Source organism: Cydia amplana, chromosome 16 (genome assembly GCF_948474715.1).
Source record: "Cydia amplana chromosome 16, ilCydAmpl1.1, whole genome shotgun sequence".
NCBI lineage: Eukaryota > Metazoa > Arthropoda > Insecta > Lepidoptera > Tortricidae > Cydia > Cydia amplana.
Window position 1 is genome coordinate 13258582 of NC_086084.1, and position 19092 is coordinate 13277673.

Here is a 19092-nt window from a genome sequence, read left to right on the forward strand (position 1 = left end):
CCACGCTGGCCCAATGCGGAAGAACAAATGGGAAATTAATGTATTAAGTACCTACTAGCTTTTGCCCGCGACTTCGTCTGCGTGGAATGGGCTCTTACAGACGTCGCCAACTGCAGCTGGCGGACGCCCGCGACGGTCGTCGACGGTCGCCGATGATCGCCGATTAAAAAAAACCGGCCAAGTGCGAGTCGGACTCGCGCACGGAGGGTTCCGCACCATCTACAAAAAATAGAGCAAAACAAGCAAAAAAACCCATCCAAGTACTGACCCCGCCCGACGTTGCTTAACTTCGGTCAAAAATCATGTTTGTTGTACATGGGAGCCCCACTTAAATCTTTATTTTATTCTGTTTTTAGTATTTGTTGTTATAGCGGCAACAGAAATACATCATCTGTGAAAATTTCAACTGTCTAGCTATCACGGTTCGTGAGATACAGCCTGGTGACAGACGGATGGACGGACGGAGGGACGGACGGGCGGACGGACAGCGGAGTCTTAGTAATAGGGTCCCGTTTTTACCCTCTGGGTACGGAACCCTAAAAAATATAGAGCATGGATACCGCCGCGGCGTATCGGCGACAGTCGACGACCGTCGTGGGCGTTCGCCAGCCGCAGCTGGTGACGGTTGCCGACGGTCGCCGATGATCGCCGATTGCTGTCGCAGGCGGTCACTGGCGTGCTGTCGCTCGTCTGTAAGAGCCCTAAGTAATTTGGGTACCTTACTTTTCAAACAAATCTGTTTTTTATTCATCCTTATTTTCATCCCCAAATTGGTCCACTCTATAAATTTCCACCCCATTTATTACACCCTTAAGGGATGATTTCGGGAATAAAAACTATTCTATATCCCTCCCAACAGCTCAAACTAATCGCATACCAAGTTTCATCTAAATCGGTTCAGTGGTTATTGATTCTCCATACACATGTCCACCCCCCTTTTCACCCCCTTGAGGGGTGAGTTCTGGGATAAAAAGTATCCTAATGTCCTTTCCCGGAACTCAAAGTGTCTGTATACCAAATTACATCTAAATCGGTTCAGCGGTTTAAGCGTGAAGAGGTAACAGACAGACACACTTTCGTGAAGACAAATTTTTAATTTGAACCTTATTGTATATGTAAATTAGAACGAATTTCGTTTGTTTTAAAAAGCAATGAAACAAAAGAAATGGTACTTTATTTGGTTCATGAAAGGTTCAAATTAGATTGCACGAATTGTACATTGTAATGTACATTAAGTCAGGAGGTTATAGGCAGAGGGAATATATTTCCCACCCGATTTTGAACCGTTTAATTGCGTTGGGGATTTCAAAAATGACACGTGCACAGTCGGTGCAATCAAAATCGCTGCCGAGTTAGCTTGGTCTGACTCTACTAAATTCAGTACCAAAATATAATCACTTTATATTACTCTTGATTACAAGCTGCGTAGCCAACATATTAATCGTTTATTGCCGTAGTGAACGAAATGCAACTCGCACAAATAGGTACGGAAGGGTTATAAAGAGGCTACAGACGCTACAGAGTTAACTATTGGCATGTTGGCTAAGCACCCAGGTAGTTCTAGTTAGTTAAGAATAATACTTTAGTTAAATTATGGTTTATGGTCCATATAACGATAATTATGTATTTAAGTTGGTTACCTCGAGCTAAGTTACGAGCGAAGAGCATTATCTTGTGAATGGAATTGTATGAAATAATGTTTTGCTTACTTAAATTGATATTATGTACTTATCATGTTATTTACCTAGTTATCATGCGGCTACTGCATATGATAACTAAACAAAACTAAAACAACATGAAACTAAAATAACATGATTCTAATAATATAATTCTTATCTGATGTCAGTGCACGTTCGAATTGGCCTGCTAGTCACAATGAAATGAGTAGTCTCTTATGTACCTACTTGCAACAGATTACGGTAAACCCACGTTAGTTTTCCTCCAAATTATCGCCAGTTAGTTTAGTACCTACATTTGTTCTAAGTTTAACCTCTTTATTATCTTTTTATTAGGTAAGATATTGTAGTGGTGATAATACAAATTTCAGGCACTAATTGCTACTTATATTATCCTAAAATGAGGTAGATAGTAAGCACTAATTCACATCACATTTATTGAGCTAAGCGAAACTCGTCGAAATCTAACTACGTACCTATGGTAACTATAAATCAATGAAAGATAATAGAGCTGAGAGCTACACGTTAAGGATTAATAAAGTGTTTATCTATCATCCGTAACAATGTATCTGTGATGTGACAAGTTTACGTTTGGTTGTGCTCGCCCGGGGCCAGGGCGCCGGCGGCGGCGGCGGCGGCGCGGCGCAGTGCGGCGCTATCGAGCGGCCGGGCGCGGGCGGGGCGGCGAGCGGCAGTCGCGCGCGGCGCCCCACGGCCATGGGTGGCGCGCTGCTGCTCGCTCTGCTGGCGGCCGCGCGGGCCGGCGAGCCCAACACCACCGTCCTCGACTACGACACCTCGGCCGCGTACGAGCCGCAGCCCACCGAGCCCGAGGAGCGGGCCCCTCTGTTCCCCACCGACCTCTTCACGGAGGAGCAGCGGCGCTCCGGGGCCGTCCTCCTGCACGTGCTCGGAATGGGCTACATGTTCGTCGCGCTGGCCATAGTCTGCGACGAATTCTTCGTCCCGGCGCTGGACGTGATCATAGAACGCCTGGCGATAAGGGACGACGTGGCCGGGGCCACGTTTATGGCGGCGGGCGGCTCGGCCCCGGAGCTGTTCACCTCCGTGATCGGGGTGTTCGTCTCGTTCGACGACGTGGGGATCGGGACGATCGTGGGCTCGGCCGTGTTCAACATCCTGTTCGTGATCGGTGCGTGCGCGTTGTTCTCCCGCACGACTTTGACTCTGACCTGGTGGCCGCTGTTCCGCGACTGCAGCTTCTACTCGATCAGTTTGCTGGTGTTGATATACTGTTTCCGGGACAGCCTGATCTACTGGCAGGAGGCGCTGGTGCTGTTCTCGCTGTACGGCGCGTACGTGATGTTCATGCGGTGGAACCAGCAGGTGGAGCGCGCCGTGAAGAAGGTCATCTACAAAAACAAGGTGACGCGGGTCCGCAGCACGGATCAGCTGATGCCCACGGTGAGCTCGCCCGCTACGCATGCATAGTTTACAACTAGGTACTCTGTCGCAGATTTTATAAACAAGTGAAACACGCAAAGTTACGCTTCGTTTAAGTACCTACCTAGTTAACGTTTCAACGGTTCTGATTTTGGTGGTAACAGAATACTTATCTATAAGATTGTTATTCAATTTCCACTAAAATATAGGGTAAGATGTATTCGGGTATTTCCGAATGAACGAATAGTGGCGGATAATTCCGAAAGCTGACTCTTACTGCAACGGAATATGAGTGATTTTACAATGATTTTAGGAATTGCCGAATAAACCTTACTTAAATCGTAAAAATTACGAACTTAGGGACATAAGATAACGTTATCGACTTTATTGAGACATTTCTAGAAGATAGAACTAAAATTTAAAGCGTAACTTTGTTAAACTAAAGTCATATCATAATTTAATTCATTTATAATTGAGTTTTGCCCTGAGTTGTGTGGATCCGATAAATTTTACATATTATTACTGCATTTTAAAGGTTAGTAGTCACATTAACGAATGTGTTTTCTATTTGAATAATCACAACACAAATAATGGAGTCCAAATCCCACTAAATAGTACTAGGCGGTTTTTTGTGAGTATTAGTAAAGCATGCTCTACAATTAGTGGGGAAGATTCCATTGCAAAATTTGAATATTTACATATAGTAAGTACATTATATGTTACAAGTGCGAAAAGTAGGAAATTCGCAACGAGTGGCGATAAATTAAAACACGACTGAAGGGTGTTTTGAATCGACACAAGAATCGAATTACTTATTCGCACATGTATCTAGGGTTGCCAACCGTACTATATTATATAGTATTGTACTATATTTTGGCTCTCTGTACTATATATTTTTGGAAAAATATATAGTACGCTAAAATACTATATTTCCGATTAAACGTATTTGGTGTCTCTGACCATAGGGCTTTACATCCAGGGCTTGATTTGACTCGCTAAACTGAGCTACTTTTACTGTGGGACAAACCCTAAAATCGGGGAATTTTTTTTGCCTTTTCCATAGAAAACGTCGACATCTGATCAGCTAAACTGTATGAAAAAGTAAAAATTTTTTTTAGAGATTTCGGGGTTGGTGCCATAATAAAAGTAGCTCAGTTTAGCGGGTAGAATCAAGCCCTGGATTTAAAGCCCCATGGTCAGAGACCCCCTGTATTACACTGATGTATAGTATTTTATCTAAAAGTACTATATTTTTTTGAAATGTACTGTATTTTTGATGCCTTATTCTGGAAAATACTATATTCCACCAAAAAATAGTTGGCAACCCTACATGTATCGTACAACCTTTTACAGTACATAAGGCCTTTGAAATTTTCGACATAGGCACGTAAAGTGCTGATTACAGCACTATAGTGTGGTATGCTAAAGTATTGGGCCTATGTACTGTAAAACAGTTTTGACCAACGAAAACGCACTAAAATTTAAACACAATCGTTAAGTGACACTGACAACCCTAAATGCAAAATCGGCCCCATTTGTCTAAGTAAATTTAGACAGAGCTATTAGTGATTTGTTTAGGCTCTAGAAAACCCTAGATATTTTCGCATTTTTTAACAGACCAAGAAAACCTCATAGAACATTCGGCTAGTTTTATTTTATGTTTAAGAGGAAAACGAATGATATTACGCTACGGCGCAAACGATTGACATCTTGGTGATCTTGGCTAGGCCCTGTTAAGTGTCATTCGCGCGTTCATTTCGCTCCAACTTGTCCCCATATGTATTAGTGCGAGCAAGACGACTGCGCGAATGTTAGCCAACTGATATGATTCCAATATTATTCTAAATATCGGTTTGATGTCAGGTGCACGTTCGAATCGGCCTAATAATAGTCTCTCGCGGGAGTCGCGGGCGAGATACTGTCGCGGCGGCTATAGGGTTGCCAGATCGAAAGGCGCTTTTATCGGGAAAAAATATAAATTTTTCGGGATTTTGGGACTTAAGTCGGGGAAAAAAACATTCAAATTAAAGTATTAAAAACAACGATATTTTACATTATTTGCACTACGTCAGCTGCTTGACATCTTGTTTTATAACGTGAAGCTGTTTTTCGGAACAAATTCACTTTGTCGGGAATCGGGAACACATGCTAAAAATCGGGAGAATTCTAGGCGGCTATGCTAGGCCTACTTAACTGTACCATCAGATGCAAAAGTGCATGACGACTTTATCAATGAATTCATTCATAATTTCTTCATGTAATTTCGTAGTTCAATGTACGAGTACATATCGTGTTACCAATAACGGTCATAACCTCGCCATCATGAACTAAATCAATAGACCCAATAAGTAATGTTTCGAACCGAAGGTTAGGTTTACCTATACTCCGCTTATGATTTATGAATGAACACATCATTTTGTGACATTGGATACAATTTTTTTTTTACGTAGGTATAAATTTAATAATTCATATTACATGTCAAATTACAAACAAAAAAGAAAGTAAATTAAACCAATGCTAACACAAAACTAAAACTAAAAACTAAATATAAAAAACTTCCCCCAAATCACTCCCTTCCGGCATGGTCGCAAGAACGCTAGCGGCGTTGCCCCTCTGCACCGCCAGGCTTAGCCTCTGGGCAAAGAAAGCGCCAGCCCTATGATCGCCTGAGATGCCTACTAGCCGAACCGACACTTCCCTGATAAAAACCCTGGTGTCAGACGACCAAGGGCCCAACGTTTCCATCGCAAGCGCCGCAAACTCATACTCCTTCGTCAAGAACGCGTATTTGCGGCGGGTAATTCTAATTCAAAATATATACTTATTGCAAGTAAAATTTGACCCACTTCCCAGTTTCCGATGAAGATAAAAATTTGTATACATATGTAAGTCGGGTGACAATGCAATATTATGGTAGGTACCATCGAAAGAGAGATTCTTTATTTGCGAGTCGAGCTGATCTGATGATGGAGACAGGATTCATAGGAACTCTGGTATAAAACAATACAACCTGTGTTTGGGTTTTTTAGAATTGTCTCGATGAGTATTAGTTGGCTGTGGAATGAAAAGTACAGTCAGCGATAAAAGCTTGTACCAAACAATTTTATGTGCCGAAAACTTATTTAATTAACAAAATGTATGAGTAAATTTTCTACTGCCTGTAAAATATAGCAAGCTAGAAGTAAAGGTAAAAAACTATAAAATATAGGAAGGAAGGTATGTATCGATATACATCTTATAAAACAAAGTTCCACGCCGCGTATGTCTATTTGAGTGTTTGTATGTTCGCGATAAACTTAAAAACTACTGAACGGATTTTCATGCTGTTTTCACCTATCAATAGAGTGATTATTGAGGAAGCTTTAGGTGTATAATTTGTTAAGCCGTGCGAAGCCGGGGCGGGTCGCTAGTATAATATAAGAAGCAATCTTGTTACAGCTCTGGGTGCATAATACGGTAGGGTAGCAAGGTTTATCTTATTGCAACCCCCGGCTTATCACGCTGTCATTTGTCCCCTGACACTTGGGTTCAGCGGGCTTGGCTGAGCCTGAACCTGTCAGCCGAATTAGAAAAAAACCGGCCAAGTGCGAGTCAGACTCGCGCACGGAGGGTTCGGCACCATCAACAAAAAATAGAGCAAAACAAGCAAAAAAACGGTCACCCATCCAAGTACTGACCCCGCCCGACGTTGCTTAACTTCGGTCAAAAATCACGTTTGTTGTATAGGAGCCCCACTTAAATAGCGGCAACAGAAATACATCATTGAAAATTTCAACTGTCTAGCTATTACGGTTCGTGAGATACAGCCTGGTGACCGACGACGGACGGACGGACGGACAGCGGAGTCTTAGTAATAGGGTCCCGTTTTTACCCTTTGGGTACGGAACCCTAAAAAGTTGAACCTACTTGGGTTGGCAACTGTCAAAGTTTTGCATAGATGGCGCCATCATAGCTTGCCCCTTTTTCTTTGAGATTTGGCTTGAAGGGCTGGCATTCAGGGCAAAAAAACCCATTTGTAAAACAAAAATTTGATATAATTGACAGGGCAAGCCATGCTGGCGCCATCTGCTAAATACTTCGACCGGCCAACCCCATTAAATCGGTCCCATATTTTTGTCTATGGTCATTGATAATTATCTGTGGCTGTTTGAAGCCCGTTGTCATGACGACAACGCATTTACGTAACGCTCGCGTGCATCACGTGCGCGAAGCACATCCTTATATTTCTAATCGAACGCAACAAAACCGCCATTCAAAAGTTAACTTTATCAACTAAAAGTTTAAGTTAATTTTTGCATGGCAGAAGTATGTGTGTTACGTCTTTATCAGTTGGCATCTAAAATGAATTAACTACCGAATTATCCGTTTGAAAGTGAGCGTTATTCGTTGAGCTTTTAAGTTGCTTTTAGCGTGGCAAACGTGTGTCAATTAAATTATTTTGTACGAGTAGGATGATATTGCGTACGATTAGTGTTAGCAACTCTGTTGGGCACTGATGGAAGTGGATTAAAGTTTATGGTTTGGGCTGATGTAATCGTGCTAAGGAAATAGGGTTAGGGCTTGCACTGGTACACTAGTTTGTATAATGTACCTACTTTTATTTTAGATAGTCACACAAATAAAATGTAACAATGTAGCTGTTTTCGTTACGAAGATATTTAATGTCTCTTATACTTAATGCCTCTAGGGCCTAGACATTCTCTACCAGTCAACTATAGAGCGAAGCATGCGTTTAACAGTATATAGGTACCTATATAAAGTTATAGATAGACAGAAAACGCTCAAAAAGTAAATTTTGTGGTATTTATTATTTTATTTTATTTCACTTAATATTGTCTTCGGTTACCTCGATAGTTACTCATGAAATAAAACTATTAAACCAAAACGGCTCTCGCGATTTCGATGAAATTTGCTATATGGGGATTTTTGGGGCCGTAAAATCGATCTAGCTAGGTCTTATATGTTTAAGCTCGCGGTCTCCCAGATATTATTAGTAATAATGACACTGGTACGGAATCCTAAAAAATATAAATGGCGATCTCTTGTACTTAATAATATTATACTTAATTATACGTAACCAATCTTGTATGAAATATGTGGAAATTTCACGCGACCGTGCACAAATATGCACATAAACCGTTTAGTGCCTAAGGCCGCGGCCGCTGCAATTTCAGGGCGCACGCTACGCCAGACCGCTCGGCGTAGACTTTACCTTTGTAGACCTTTGTAGAGACCTACGAATCTACGATACGCCTACGTGGGCGTATTACAAACTGCCCGATTCGAACTTTAACGCATTCACTGCCAGGGAGCGTGGCCTAGGAACCAACTTGTATGACGTTGGACGCACATGTGCGTCGGGGGCAGTGAATGTGTTAATTAAGATACTTACGTCAATTTATAGATCTAGAAACGATTATGGATTAGATGTGTCAGTGTTAAGTGACGTTTTTGTTTGAAGAAACGTCACATTTGACACTGACGACATATATCTAATCCATATCGTTTCTAGATCTATTAATTGACATATCTTAAAGTTCGAATTGGGCCGAAACTTACGAGAGACTAGCGACCCGCCCCGGCTTCGAACGGGTTACACAAACACCTACCCCTTCTTCAAGAGTCACTCTAATGATAGGTGAAAACCGCATGAAAATCTGTTTAGTAGTTTTCGAGTACCCTATACACACAGACAGGCGCGGCGGGGGACTTTATTTTATAAGGTGTAGTGATAGGTATTCAGTTATACAATAAAAACTGCTTATTTCTTAAATTGTTATGACACGACCTTGACACGATTCACATCAATAAGCGCATAGATACATAGAATACTCTGTATTGGCATGGCACACCTCAGTAAAAGATACAGCTTAAAGAAAAACAATTGATTAAAGATAGAGGCAGACAGCAAGTGGTCTTATCGTTAAAGAGCGATCTCTTCCAGACAACCTTTCATAAGTTTTAAGATTTACCTCCGACGTTTCGAGGACGGCGTTGAAGATGAAGATGTTGATGTCAACTTTAGCCATAGCCAGTCTTCTCCGAGACCACGGGGACAACGCCGTCCTCGAAACGTCGGAGGTAAATCTTAAAACTTAAATACGCGATTGAGTCCCGGTGTACAATTTAATAATGTGTAAAAATCGTGGAAGTTTAAATCAGTGAACCTTTCATAAGGTTCGGTTTCGGCCGAAACTAGAGCAAAACCGGAATCTTCGGTTTCAGCGAAAAATCCGGTTTCGGTCAAACACTAGGTTGAACGCGTAAATCATTACAGTTGACTGTTGAGATAGGGATCGACTCGCTGATAATTAAGAGCTGATTTACGCCCCCGCTAATTGCCACTGTTTTTACGCCCTGTGCGGCGTTCGGCGTTGTACGCACCATGGGGTCAAACACAAAAATAAGAAAATTAACCGCGTATCTAAGTTTTTAAGATTTACCTCCGACGTTTCGAGGACGGCGTTGTCCCCGTGGTGGCGGCGGTGGTGGTCTCGGAGGTAAATCTTAAAAACTTAGATACGCGATTAAGTCCCGTTGTACAATTTAATAATGTGTAAAAATCGTGATAATTTAAATCAGTGTTAAGAAAATTAACCTTTATAGCCCTTAACTTAAGGGTATATCTACAGGAAAGACGTGAACACAGTTTTGTGTTTGGCACCATTGTGTCTTGCTATTTAGATTTTTTGGGGTAATTTTGAAATATCTAACAAAATATTTTTATTACTTATGTACCTACCCATTTAAAATACGTCATTTTGCACGGAACCCTCGGTGGGCGAGTCCGACTCGCACTTGTCCGGTTACGTTCCCCGCCACTGGAGGGCTTGGTCAATTTATGTTTTAGGTATGTGACATCTAAATTTGGTTGGAATATGGAAAATATGTAGGTACATGCATTATGAACTGAGCATTACCTATTGATTAAATTTTGAATTGTGTAGATACCTAATTCATAATTAAAAAAAAAAATTCAAATCTATATATATAAATGCAAGTGTCCTGACTGACTGACTGACTGACTGACTGATTCATCAACGCAGAGCCGAAACTACAAAAGCTAGAAAGTTGAAATTTACACACTAGGTTGCATTTGTAAAGTGTACAAGAGATAAGAAGCGATTTTGAAAAATTCAACCCCTAAGGGGGTTAAAAAGGGGATGAAAGGTTGTATGGGGTTCAAGTTTTAGTTTAAGCTAGGAATTTGAAACTTTGTGAAAATGTATTATATTAAAAAACAAGAAAACTAATTTCAGCGTTTTCGAAAATTCATCCCCCAAGGTGGTGAAAAAGGGGTTGAAAGTTTGTATGGAGATCAAATATTTTTGTGAGTGTGGGACTTGAAACTTTGTATATGGGTATATTATTATACGGCAGGAAAAGTAATTTCAGCGGTTTTGAAAATTCATCCCCTAACAGGGTTAAAAAGGGGTTGAAAGTTTGAATCCATTACAAATGCTTTGAAACTTCTTAGAAAGGCATAATAGCCGATTACAAAAAAAGTAATTGCGACGTTTTAGGAAATTCAACCCCTCAGGGGGTAAAAAAGGGGATGAAACTTTGTCTTGGGGTGCAAATTTTATTTTAAGCTAGGACCTTGAAACTTTGCAAAAAGGTATTAAATTAAAAAACATGAAAACCAATTCCAGCGTTTTTAAAAAATCATCCCCCGAGGTGGTGAAAAAGGGGTTGAAAGTTTGTATGGAGATCAAATATTATTGAGAGTGCGGGACTTGAGTCTTTGTATAAAGCCATATTATTAGAACTCAAGAAAAGTAATTTCAGCGTTTTTGAAAATTCATCCCTTAAAAGGGTTAAAAAGGGGATGAAAGGTTGTATGGAGTTCAAGATTTATTTTAAGCTAGGAATTTGAAACTTTGTAAAAATGTATTATATTAAAAAATAAGAAAACTGATTTCAGCGTTTTTTAAAATTCATCCCCCAAGGTGGTGAAAAAGGGGTTGAAAGTTTGTATGGAGATCAAATATTTTTGTGAGTGTGGGACTTTAAACTTTGTATATGGGAATATTATTATAAGGTAGGAAAAGTAATTTCAGCGTTTTTAAAAATTCATCCCCTAACAGGGTTAAAAAGGGGTTGAAAGTTTGAATCCATTACAAATGCTTTGAAACTTTTTAGAAAGGCATAATAGCCGATTGCAAAAAAAGGAATTGCGACGTTTTAGGAAATTCAACCCCTAAGGGGGTAAAAAAGGGGATGAGACTTTGTCTTGGGGTGCAAATTTTATTTTAAGCTAGGACCTTGAAACTTCGCAAAAAGGTATTAAATTAAAAAACAACAAAACTAATTTCAGTGTTTTTAAAAATTCATCCCCCAAGCTGGTGAAAAAGGGGTTGAAAGTTTGTACGGAAATCAAATATTTTTAGAGTGCGGGACTTGAATCTTTGTATATTATTAGATCTCAAGAAAAGTAATTTCAGCGTTTTCAAAAATTCATCCCTTAAAAGGATTAAAAACGGGTTGAAAGATTGTATAGGATTTAAATTTTATTTTAAGCTACGAATTAAAAGAGAAGAAAACTAATGTCAGCGTTTTTCAAAATTCAACATTTAAGGTGACGAAAAAGGGGTTGAAAATTTGTATGGATGTCAACATTTTTTGTAAATACGGGACTTGAATCTTTGTGTAATGACATATTATTAGAATACGAGAAAAGTAATTACAGCGTTTTTAAAAATTCATCCCCTATAAGGGTCCAAAAGGAGTTGAAAGTTTGTATAGGGTTCAAATTTTATTTAAAGCTAGGAACTTGAAACTTCGTAAAAACGTATTTTATTAAAAAAACAAAAAAAACCTATTCAGCGTTTTTAAAAATTCATCCCCCGAGGAGGTGAAAAAGGGGTTGAAAGTTTGTGTGGAGATCAAATATTTTTGAGAGTGCGGGACTTATATCTTCGTATAAAGCCATATTATTAGAACACAAGAAAACTAATGTCAGCGTTTTTTAAAATTCATCCGATAACAGGATTAAAAAGGGGTTGAAAGATTGTATAGGTTATAATTTATTTAAAGCTAGGAACTTGAAGCTTACGAAGCTTAGGTATTTTATTAAGAGAAAAGAAAACTAATTTCAGAGTCTTATAATTCATCCCCCAAGGTGGCGAAGGGGGTCGAAAATTTGTATGGAACCCAAATATTTATTTGAGTGCGGGACTTGAACCGTTGTACAAAGGCATATTATTACAATACAAGAAAAGTAATTTCAGCGTTTTTAAAAAATTCATCCCCTAAAAGTTTAAACAGGGGTTGAGAGTTGGTGGAGGGTTCAAATTTTATTTAAAGCTAGGAACTTCGAACTTCGTAAATAGGTAGTTAGGTAGTAGGTTTTATTAAATAGTGGACTTGAAAATCTTCTGGGGGTTAAGAGAGATTATATCGAGAACAATTTTATTCAGTTAGGGGCTTGAAACTTCGTAGACAGGTTGTGTATAATAATTAACAAATGATTAACAGTCCCTACTGCTATCTTTTGCTGCATAATGTTCTAAGCTAATGTAGAATATGTAACCACCAATATACAAATCCACGCGTACGAAGTCGCGGGCAACAGCTAGTTATGTCATAATTACAACACCAATTAGTAGGGTGACCACGACTCATAAATCTTGCGGACTATCCCACTAAACCGGACGTATGTCAGTAGTAAAACGACGGCGCTTACGTCTTTTTCGATCGTAAAGCATTGATATTGAGACTGAAACAACGCAGCACTTTGGCAGCGAGCCAGGTGCATTTTTGCCCGCAGTGACAAGGCTTACGGAATTTATGGGACAAATAGTAAGTAAACTCGGTTCGCAGTTAGTTTTCTTTTAAAGTTTTGAAGTGGATACCTAACTTATAAGTTTTTACCTAACGTTCATTTATAAATAACTTATATGCTACACATTAATATTTTACACGATAAATTAAGTTTCTTAAATGACGTGAGTAACCCCGTTTCTAATATTCTTAATAAAGGCTGACTTTACATTTCATATTTATTTCACGGAATTTTAATCTTTATTATTTCAAACTCATAGTAAGCCTCAGTCCTCGCTCATTAGCACACCATGGCCACCCTACCGCAGCTGAAAGGGGCTGGGCGGGTTTGGGAACAAAAGGTACCGCGGGAAGCGGTAATGTACCTACCGTATACCTTTACCGTATATTTACAAAAGGAAGCCTCCAGAATACGGGGAATTATTGTGGTGGAGTCCCATTCCGCCCATTCTTGTACCGACTACTAGATTCCGTCTAAGGTTAATTTTGAATTAAGTACCTGACTAAATTCCTTTTTTTTTATATACCACATCGGTGGCAAACAAGCATACGGCCCGCCTGATGGTAAGCAGCCACCGTATCCGATGGACGCCTGCAACTCCAGAGGTGATACATGCGCGTTGCCGACCTTTTAAAAACCTGTACACTCCTTATTACCACTGATTTAAACTTTCACGATTTTTACACATTATTAAATTGTACAACGGGACTTAATCGCGTATCTAAGTTTTAAGATTTAAGTACCTGCGACGTTTCGAGGACGGCGTTGTCCCCGTGGTCTCGGAGAAGACTGGTTAAAGTTGACATCAACTTCTAACCGCGCGAGTTTTTCGCACTACCCGCATTTGGTATTGTTTATCAGCTTGAATGTACTTACTGTACTGTAGACCCTTGGGAAAACCTCGGAAGCATGGTATAATAATATACTCCGCCTGGTACTCTCTTCCGAGATTCGCGAATGACCTAACTGTCACTTGCCTACGTCATCATGCTGTTTACAGGTTCTCAAACTTTAAAATGTGGGAGAATTTTAACCAACGGTGAAAATGATTTTAACGGCATTAATTTTAAGTTATTCATGTAGAAACATAGTAAAATAAAACAAATCTATACTGCACTTTTCACTCCTACTCTTACAGTTCCGAATAGAGCAGCCAACCATTTTCGTAACAAAACATTAATTACCAAGCTTACGACTTACGACGTGAAAAGTTTGGAAAACACTGCGACTGCTGACACTGAGCGAGAAGGAAATAACAATTAACACGCGTTCGACAAGGATGACGGTCAGGGACAAAATGGCGGATTGTCAAATGTGACAGCGCTATCCTGTGTTGCCAGTAGTGTAAACAGAATTACCCGAACGTCTGAAATTTCATTCGTGAATCGGAAGATATTGCTAACGAATAATTAAAAATGACGTGTATTGTAAAATTTAAGATAAAATACATATAAATGAAAATTATAAAATTATAAAGAAATATTTTAACTTATTAACCATAGATATAATGTACCCAAGTAACATGTTATGTTGAAATAAAGTGGCAATGTTATTGTGACGTAGGCAAGTGACACTCCGGGAAGAGAAGACCATGTTTTATTAGACCATGGGGAGCTCATTCCACACTCCACAGCCGGAGCGTCCGCGGGTTCCTGATTGTGATTAGCCAATATTTTTCCTGACGCTTGAACTTTCTGTCCAAAGCAAACAGCAAGAAAATAAACGATAAGGAAAGCATGATACAGTTCCGCACGGCCACCTCTTGCGAAACAATTCCTTTTCTAATTTGTTTTCAGCGTTGCGTGCAGTTTAAATGCGATTTTCGTTCAGGGGAATTTCGATCGCTCGATTTCGTCACTCGAAAATCGGTGGAAAACGGCGAAATGCTAATTTTTGAAATACAAGCGATAGAAATTGGGAATCTAGTGGTATTGACCACCCTTTATCAATTATATAAGTAGAATTTAAATGCCTAGTATTGGAGATATTACTGAACGAAATACACGAAATGGAGCGGTCGAATTTCAAAAATCGGCCTCCAGTTCCAATATTTTACTTTCATTTTTAGGAACTGTACCTCAAAAGGATAAAACTTTAGCGTTGTTTATAACTATTTATTCCTCAAATCGAAAGCGTAAGTAGGTACCTAGTTACGAAGATATTTAGCGATATGACAGACAGACGGACAGAGTCGCACCGTAAGGGTTTTTTGTAGGGTTGTTTCTTATAGAACAATCCTAAAATTAAAAAAGGGACCCTTTAAATACAAATGGCCCTGAGTACCTACGTGTGTATGCAAGTATTCTAATTTTAAATCAGGTCAATCAATATAAATAGCATTCATATCTATCGATAATATAAATAGAATGAAAATTGCTCATAGGACTCATTATAATATAAAATAAGCGTATTAAATTTGATTGTCTGCAATTTCCTACCTTATAGCAGTTATAACCTAAGGCCTAAGCACTTTAAGGGCTTTTAATTTGCTCGTAACGATATGAGAAATAAGCATCTGTTACGATGAATTTAAATAATTAAACTGTTTTGCAATATTTAAAACTGTTTAAGAAAAGATAAAGGTCGATATTCTCTGATTACCACTCCGACGGACGATATAGCCTGTCAGTTAAACGCAAAAGGACATTTCCGAACAACTGACAGGCTGATATCGTCCGGCGGACTGATAATCAGTGGGCCCCTTACGGGTTCCAAATTCAAAAACAAAATAGGTAAATGCTTCTGGGTCTCAACAATGATTTATAACTCAAGATAGGTTATAAGTTATAAGCGTTCCAAAATTGAAGCGCTTACCTTGTGACAAATTGGACAAGTTGCCTTTAGTCGCGGCTGGACAAGCGAGAAATGTGCATGTGCTAACGAGCTCCCGCACACCGAAAGAGAAAGAAACGAGCTTATGTTTAACAACAAGTGTGACAAAGATGGATGGAATGAGAAAATTAATCAAAAATAACAGATTTCTTCGTAGGCACAGAAATAAATATGGAAGTATTTTTTGTGCTCCTCAAGTATGAGTATAACTTACTTATCTATGGTTATATAATATCATTGGGTCTCAAGAGGATAGCATGCAGTTTGAGAATAATTCTGACCCTATTTTACCTTGTATAATATTGTGCAGTGGTCCTCGGAAGGCCTGCATCGGACGTGCAATTTGTATGCAAACCCGCCGCTTCCGCCCTCAAATGTTATTCCAAACGCACCGAGTGCGAGCGAGTTAATTGCTCATAACATAAGCTAACCCTTTTTAGGGTTCCGTACCTAAAGGGTAAAAACGGGACCCTATTACTAAGACTCCACTGTCCGTCCGTCCGTCCGTCCGTCTGTCACCAGGCTGTATCTCAAGAACCGTGATAGCTAGACAGTTGAAATTTTCACAGATGATTTATTTCTGTTGCCGCTATAACAACAAATACTAAAAACAGAATAAAATAAAGATTTAAGTGGGGCTCCCATACAACAAACGTGATTTTTGACCGAAGTTAAGCAACGTCGGGCGGGGTCAGTACTTGGATGGGTGACCGTTTTTTTGCTTGTTTTGCTCTATTTTTTGTTGATGGAGCGGTACCCTCCGTGCGCGAGTCCGACTCGCACTTGGCCGGTTTTTTCAATGTTGTAGGTCATTAAAGATTAGGGTATGGCAAAGCAAAACCACGTATTAAGGCCAGACCAGTTATGTATTAAAAGGCGGCATCGTCAAACAGCGGTCTTGACATCACTACGAGAACCGGGGATAGAGCAACACTATGACGTCTGTCATCTAGAGATCGGTTTTTGCGCGTGATCAGCGTCGCGTATTACCTAAGTCCAAAACTCTGATTATTATTGTGATTCCTTAATAAATATTGTTTAAAATGGTGCTCTGGTGTTTTTACCCTTACAGCTTCAGAAGTGCGATAGTGGATTCCCGCCTACTACGATATAATTTGTCGAAATTGACATTACGAAATTTACCGCGCGTAGTCCTTCCTTGTTTCATTGTTCTGATCGTTAATCTGATTGTAATGAGTAAATGCACCAACACCACTCATCAGTTAGGGACTTAAATATACAAAGTCCAAGATTGGTGTCAAAATCATACCTACAAGAATAGCCTACAAAACTAACCTGTGCCGGCTATTGGCTGGCGTATCGTACCTTTGCCGTGTGTTTTGTGTGTTTTGTGTTTGATTTCAGATACCTATTTCAGTTTATGTACATCAATGATCATGACTGTCAAAAATAAAACATATTGACAGTGTAATAAAGCTGCTGGCATGTAGGTATTACAATATTCACAGCAGAAGATCACAAGACATAAGCTGACAGATACCATTAGGTACAATTGAATTTTGATATTGGTATGAATGAAATAAATCCTTGGGATTATAGAGTAACTCAGGTAAAAGTTAACTGAGGTAAGAAGTCTGTCGATCCAACACCTAACAGTGCTCCGGGGCCATAGTGGTAAATATTCACTGCCTTACTTATATGTTGTGTTATTTTTGTAATCTATGTGCTTTCAGATACATAACATAATGTGATTAAGTATGTCTACATGACATATTAACAAAATGCTATGATCATTTTCTAAAGTTTGTGTCGTGGTGAAATTTACATTCAAGTAAAAAGCATACAAAACAAGTTTGGTAATGTAAACTTAGCCTTGATTGATACTATATGTATGTTGGTATTATGCTTTCATGATTAACAATGAGTGCTATTTAATACTTTATCCTTTCAGTCAAATTAAAATAGATTACAAGTTTTCAAAAACACTGGAATATTGGTTACAACGACAATGAGGAGAAATTACTTGTTGTTTCATATGTGTGTGTGTGTGATATTACACATGCTTATTGCAACTGAAATAATGCTTTGTTGGTGTGTTTTTGGTTTGTGTAATTTCCAGAAATTTGACAGCAATGATTCTTGAATTGAACGACCATACCGTCGTTGAACGCACTAGAGTGACTATCGGGTCAGGCCTCTATAATGAACCCAAATGGACATGGGTAATATTTGTTAATTGGTTATGGATGCCAGGTATATTATGTCCTAGTGCTCATAATTCATATATGGAGAAAATATGTTGATAAGTGGCTATACTCCGATGTCATGGAAAATGAGGTATTTATTTAGAAATAAAATGTTTGTTCATGTTCTACATGTACACTAACGGTCAGTATGTGTTACATTGACTGTGTGTGGTTGGTAAAATGTGCTTTGTGAATAAGCGAAAGGTGACATTTATTTCAAGCTGGTTAGTAGTGTCTGTGACAAATGTAGTCGTTCCATGTTTCCGGAGCCTCCTCGGACTGAATATTTTAAAAGACAGTTCATATCACATATAACCTCCTGCATCTTTGCAATTAACATTAAGCTGCAGACATACTGATAAATAAGGCAGTAAATCATTTGAGATGTTGAGAAAATTTCTGTCTGTACATATTATTGATTGGTTCTATGTATGAAAAATCTTATGAATGTTTATACAAATTAATTGCATACAGCTTATAGTATGTTGTGGTTGTTGTTTTGTTCATTGGGATGTTGGTTTAAGTTTGCATTGCAAATATGTTTCACAAAATGTCATGTTATAAAATGAACCAAAGACATATATTTAAACAGACTTACCAAACCAATGAAACTTATTGGCATGACATTGTCAAGTGTTTGAGTTATTGACAATGATAATCATTTGTGTTCTAACAGTATGTTTCAGATGCATTTCCTTATAACAAAACTTTATTGCTGGTGAAGTTTTGACCATAATTTTATAATACTTGCACCGATGAAGTATGATTATAGGTGTTTCCAAGGTTTAATCTTGTCAAAGAGATGAACATATTGAACTAGATACTTACTGAGCTGAGTATGACACTGGTAAAGCAGGTTGTTGCTAATGGTAAGCGAGGTAAATACTTTCAGGAGTCAATATGGATATTGACGGTCTACATGATACATGTCTTTTACATACAAGTGCGACTGGACTCTAAACGTTCCAGTCCGATAAGTGTTTTATGGGTGAATATTAAACGAAGGTAAATAGCTTGGTTAAAGCTTTCCAAATAACTATTTTAACCCATTCACTGCTAATGAACATTGACCGAAGAATATCATGTCATGAGCTACTGTTTGAAGTTATTGACGGTTTTCGTCTGAACTTGTAGTGTGTTATGGTACCGTTTGCATTAATAAACAGTACACTTTTATTACTTCTGGGTT

At 39.0% G+C, this 19092-nt stretch overlaps 1 protein-coding gene across 1 annotated transcript in view; it reads left to right on the forward strand.

Annotated features, from left to right (window-relative positions):
• The first annotated feature begins 2264 nt into the window (after positions 1-2264).
• Positions 2265-19092, forward strand: part of LOC134655123 (sodium/potassium/calcium exchanger Nckx30C) — a 106519-nt gene continuing 89691 nt past the window's right edge. The window contains exon 1 of the mRNA XM_063510583.1: positions 2265-3101. Within this exon, the coding sequence (XP_063366653.1) occupies positions 2394-3101 (708 nt within the window). The 5' untranslated portion in view covers positions 2265-2393. The remainder of the gene's footprint in view (positions 3102-19092) is intronic.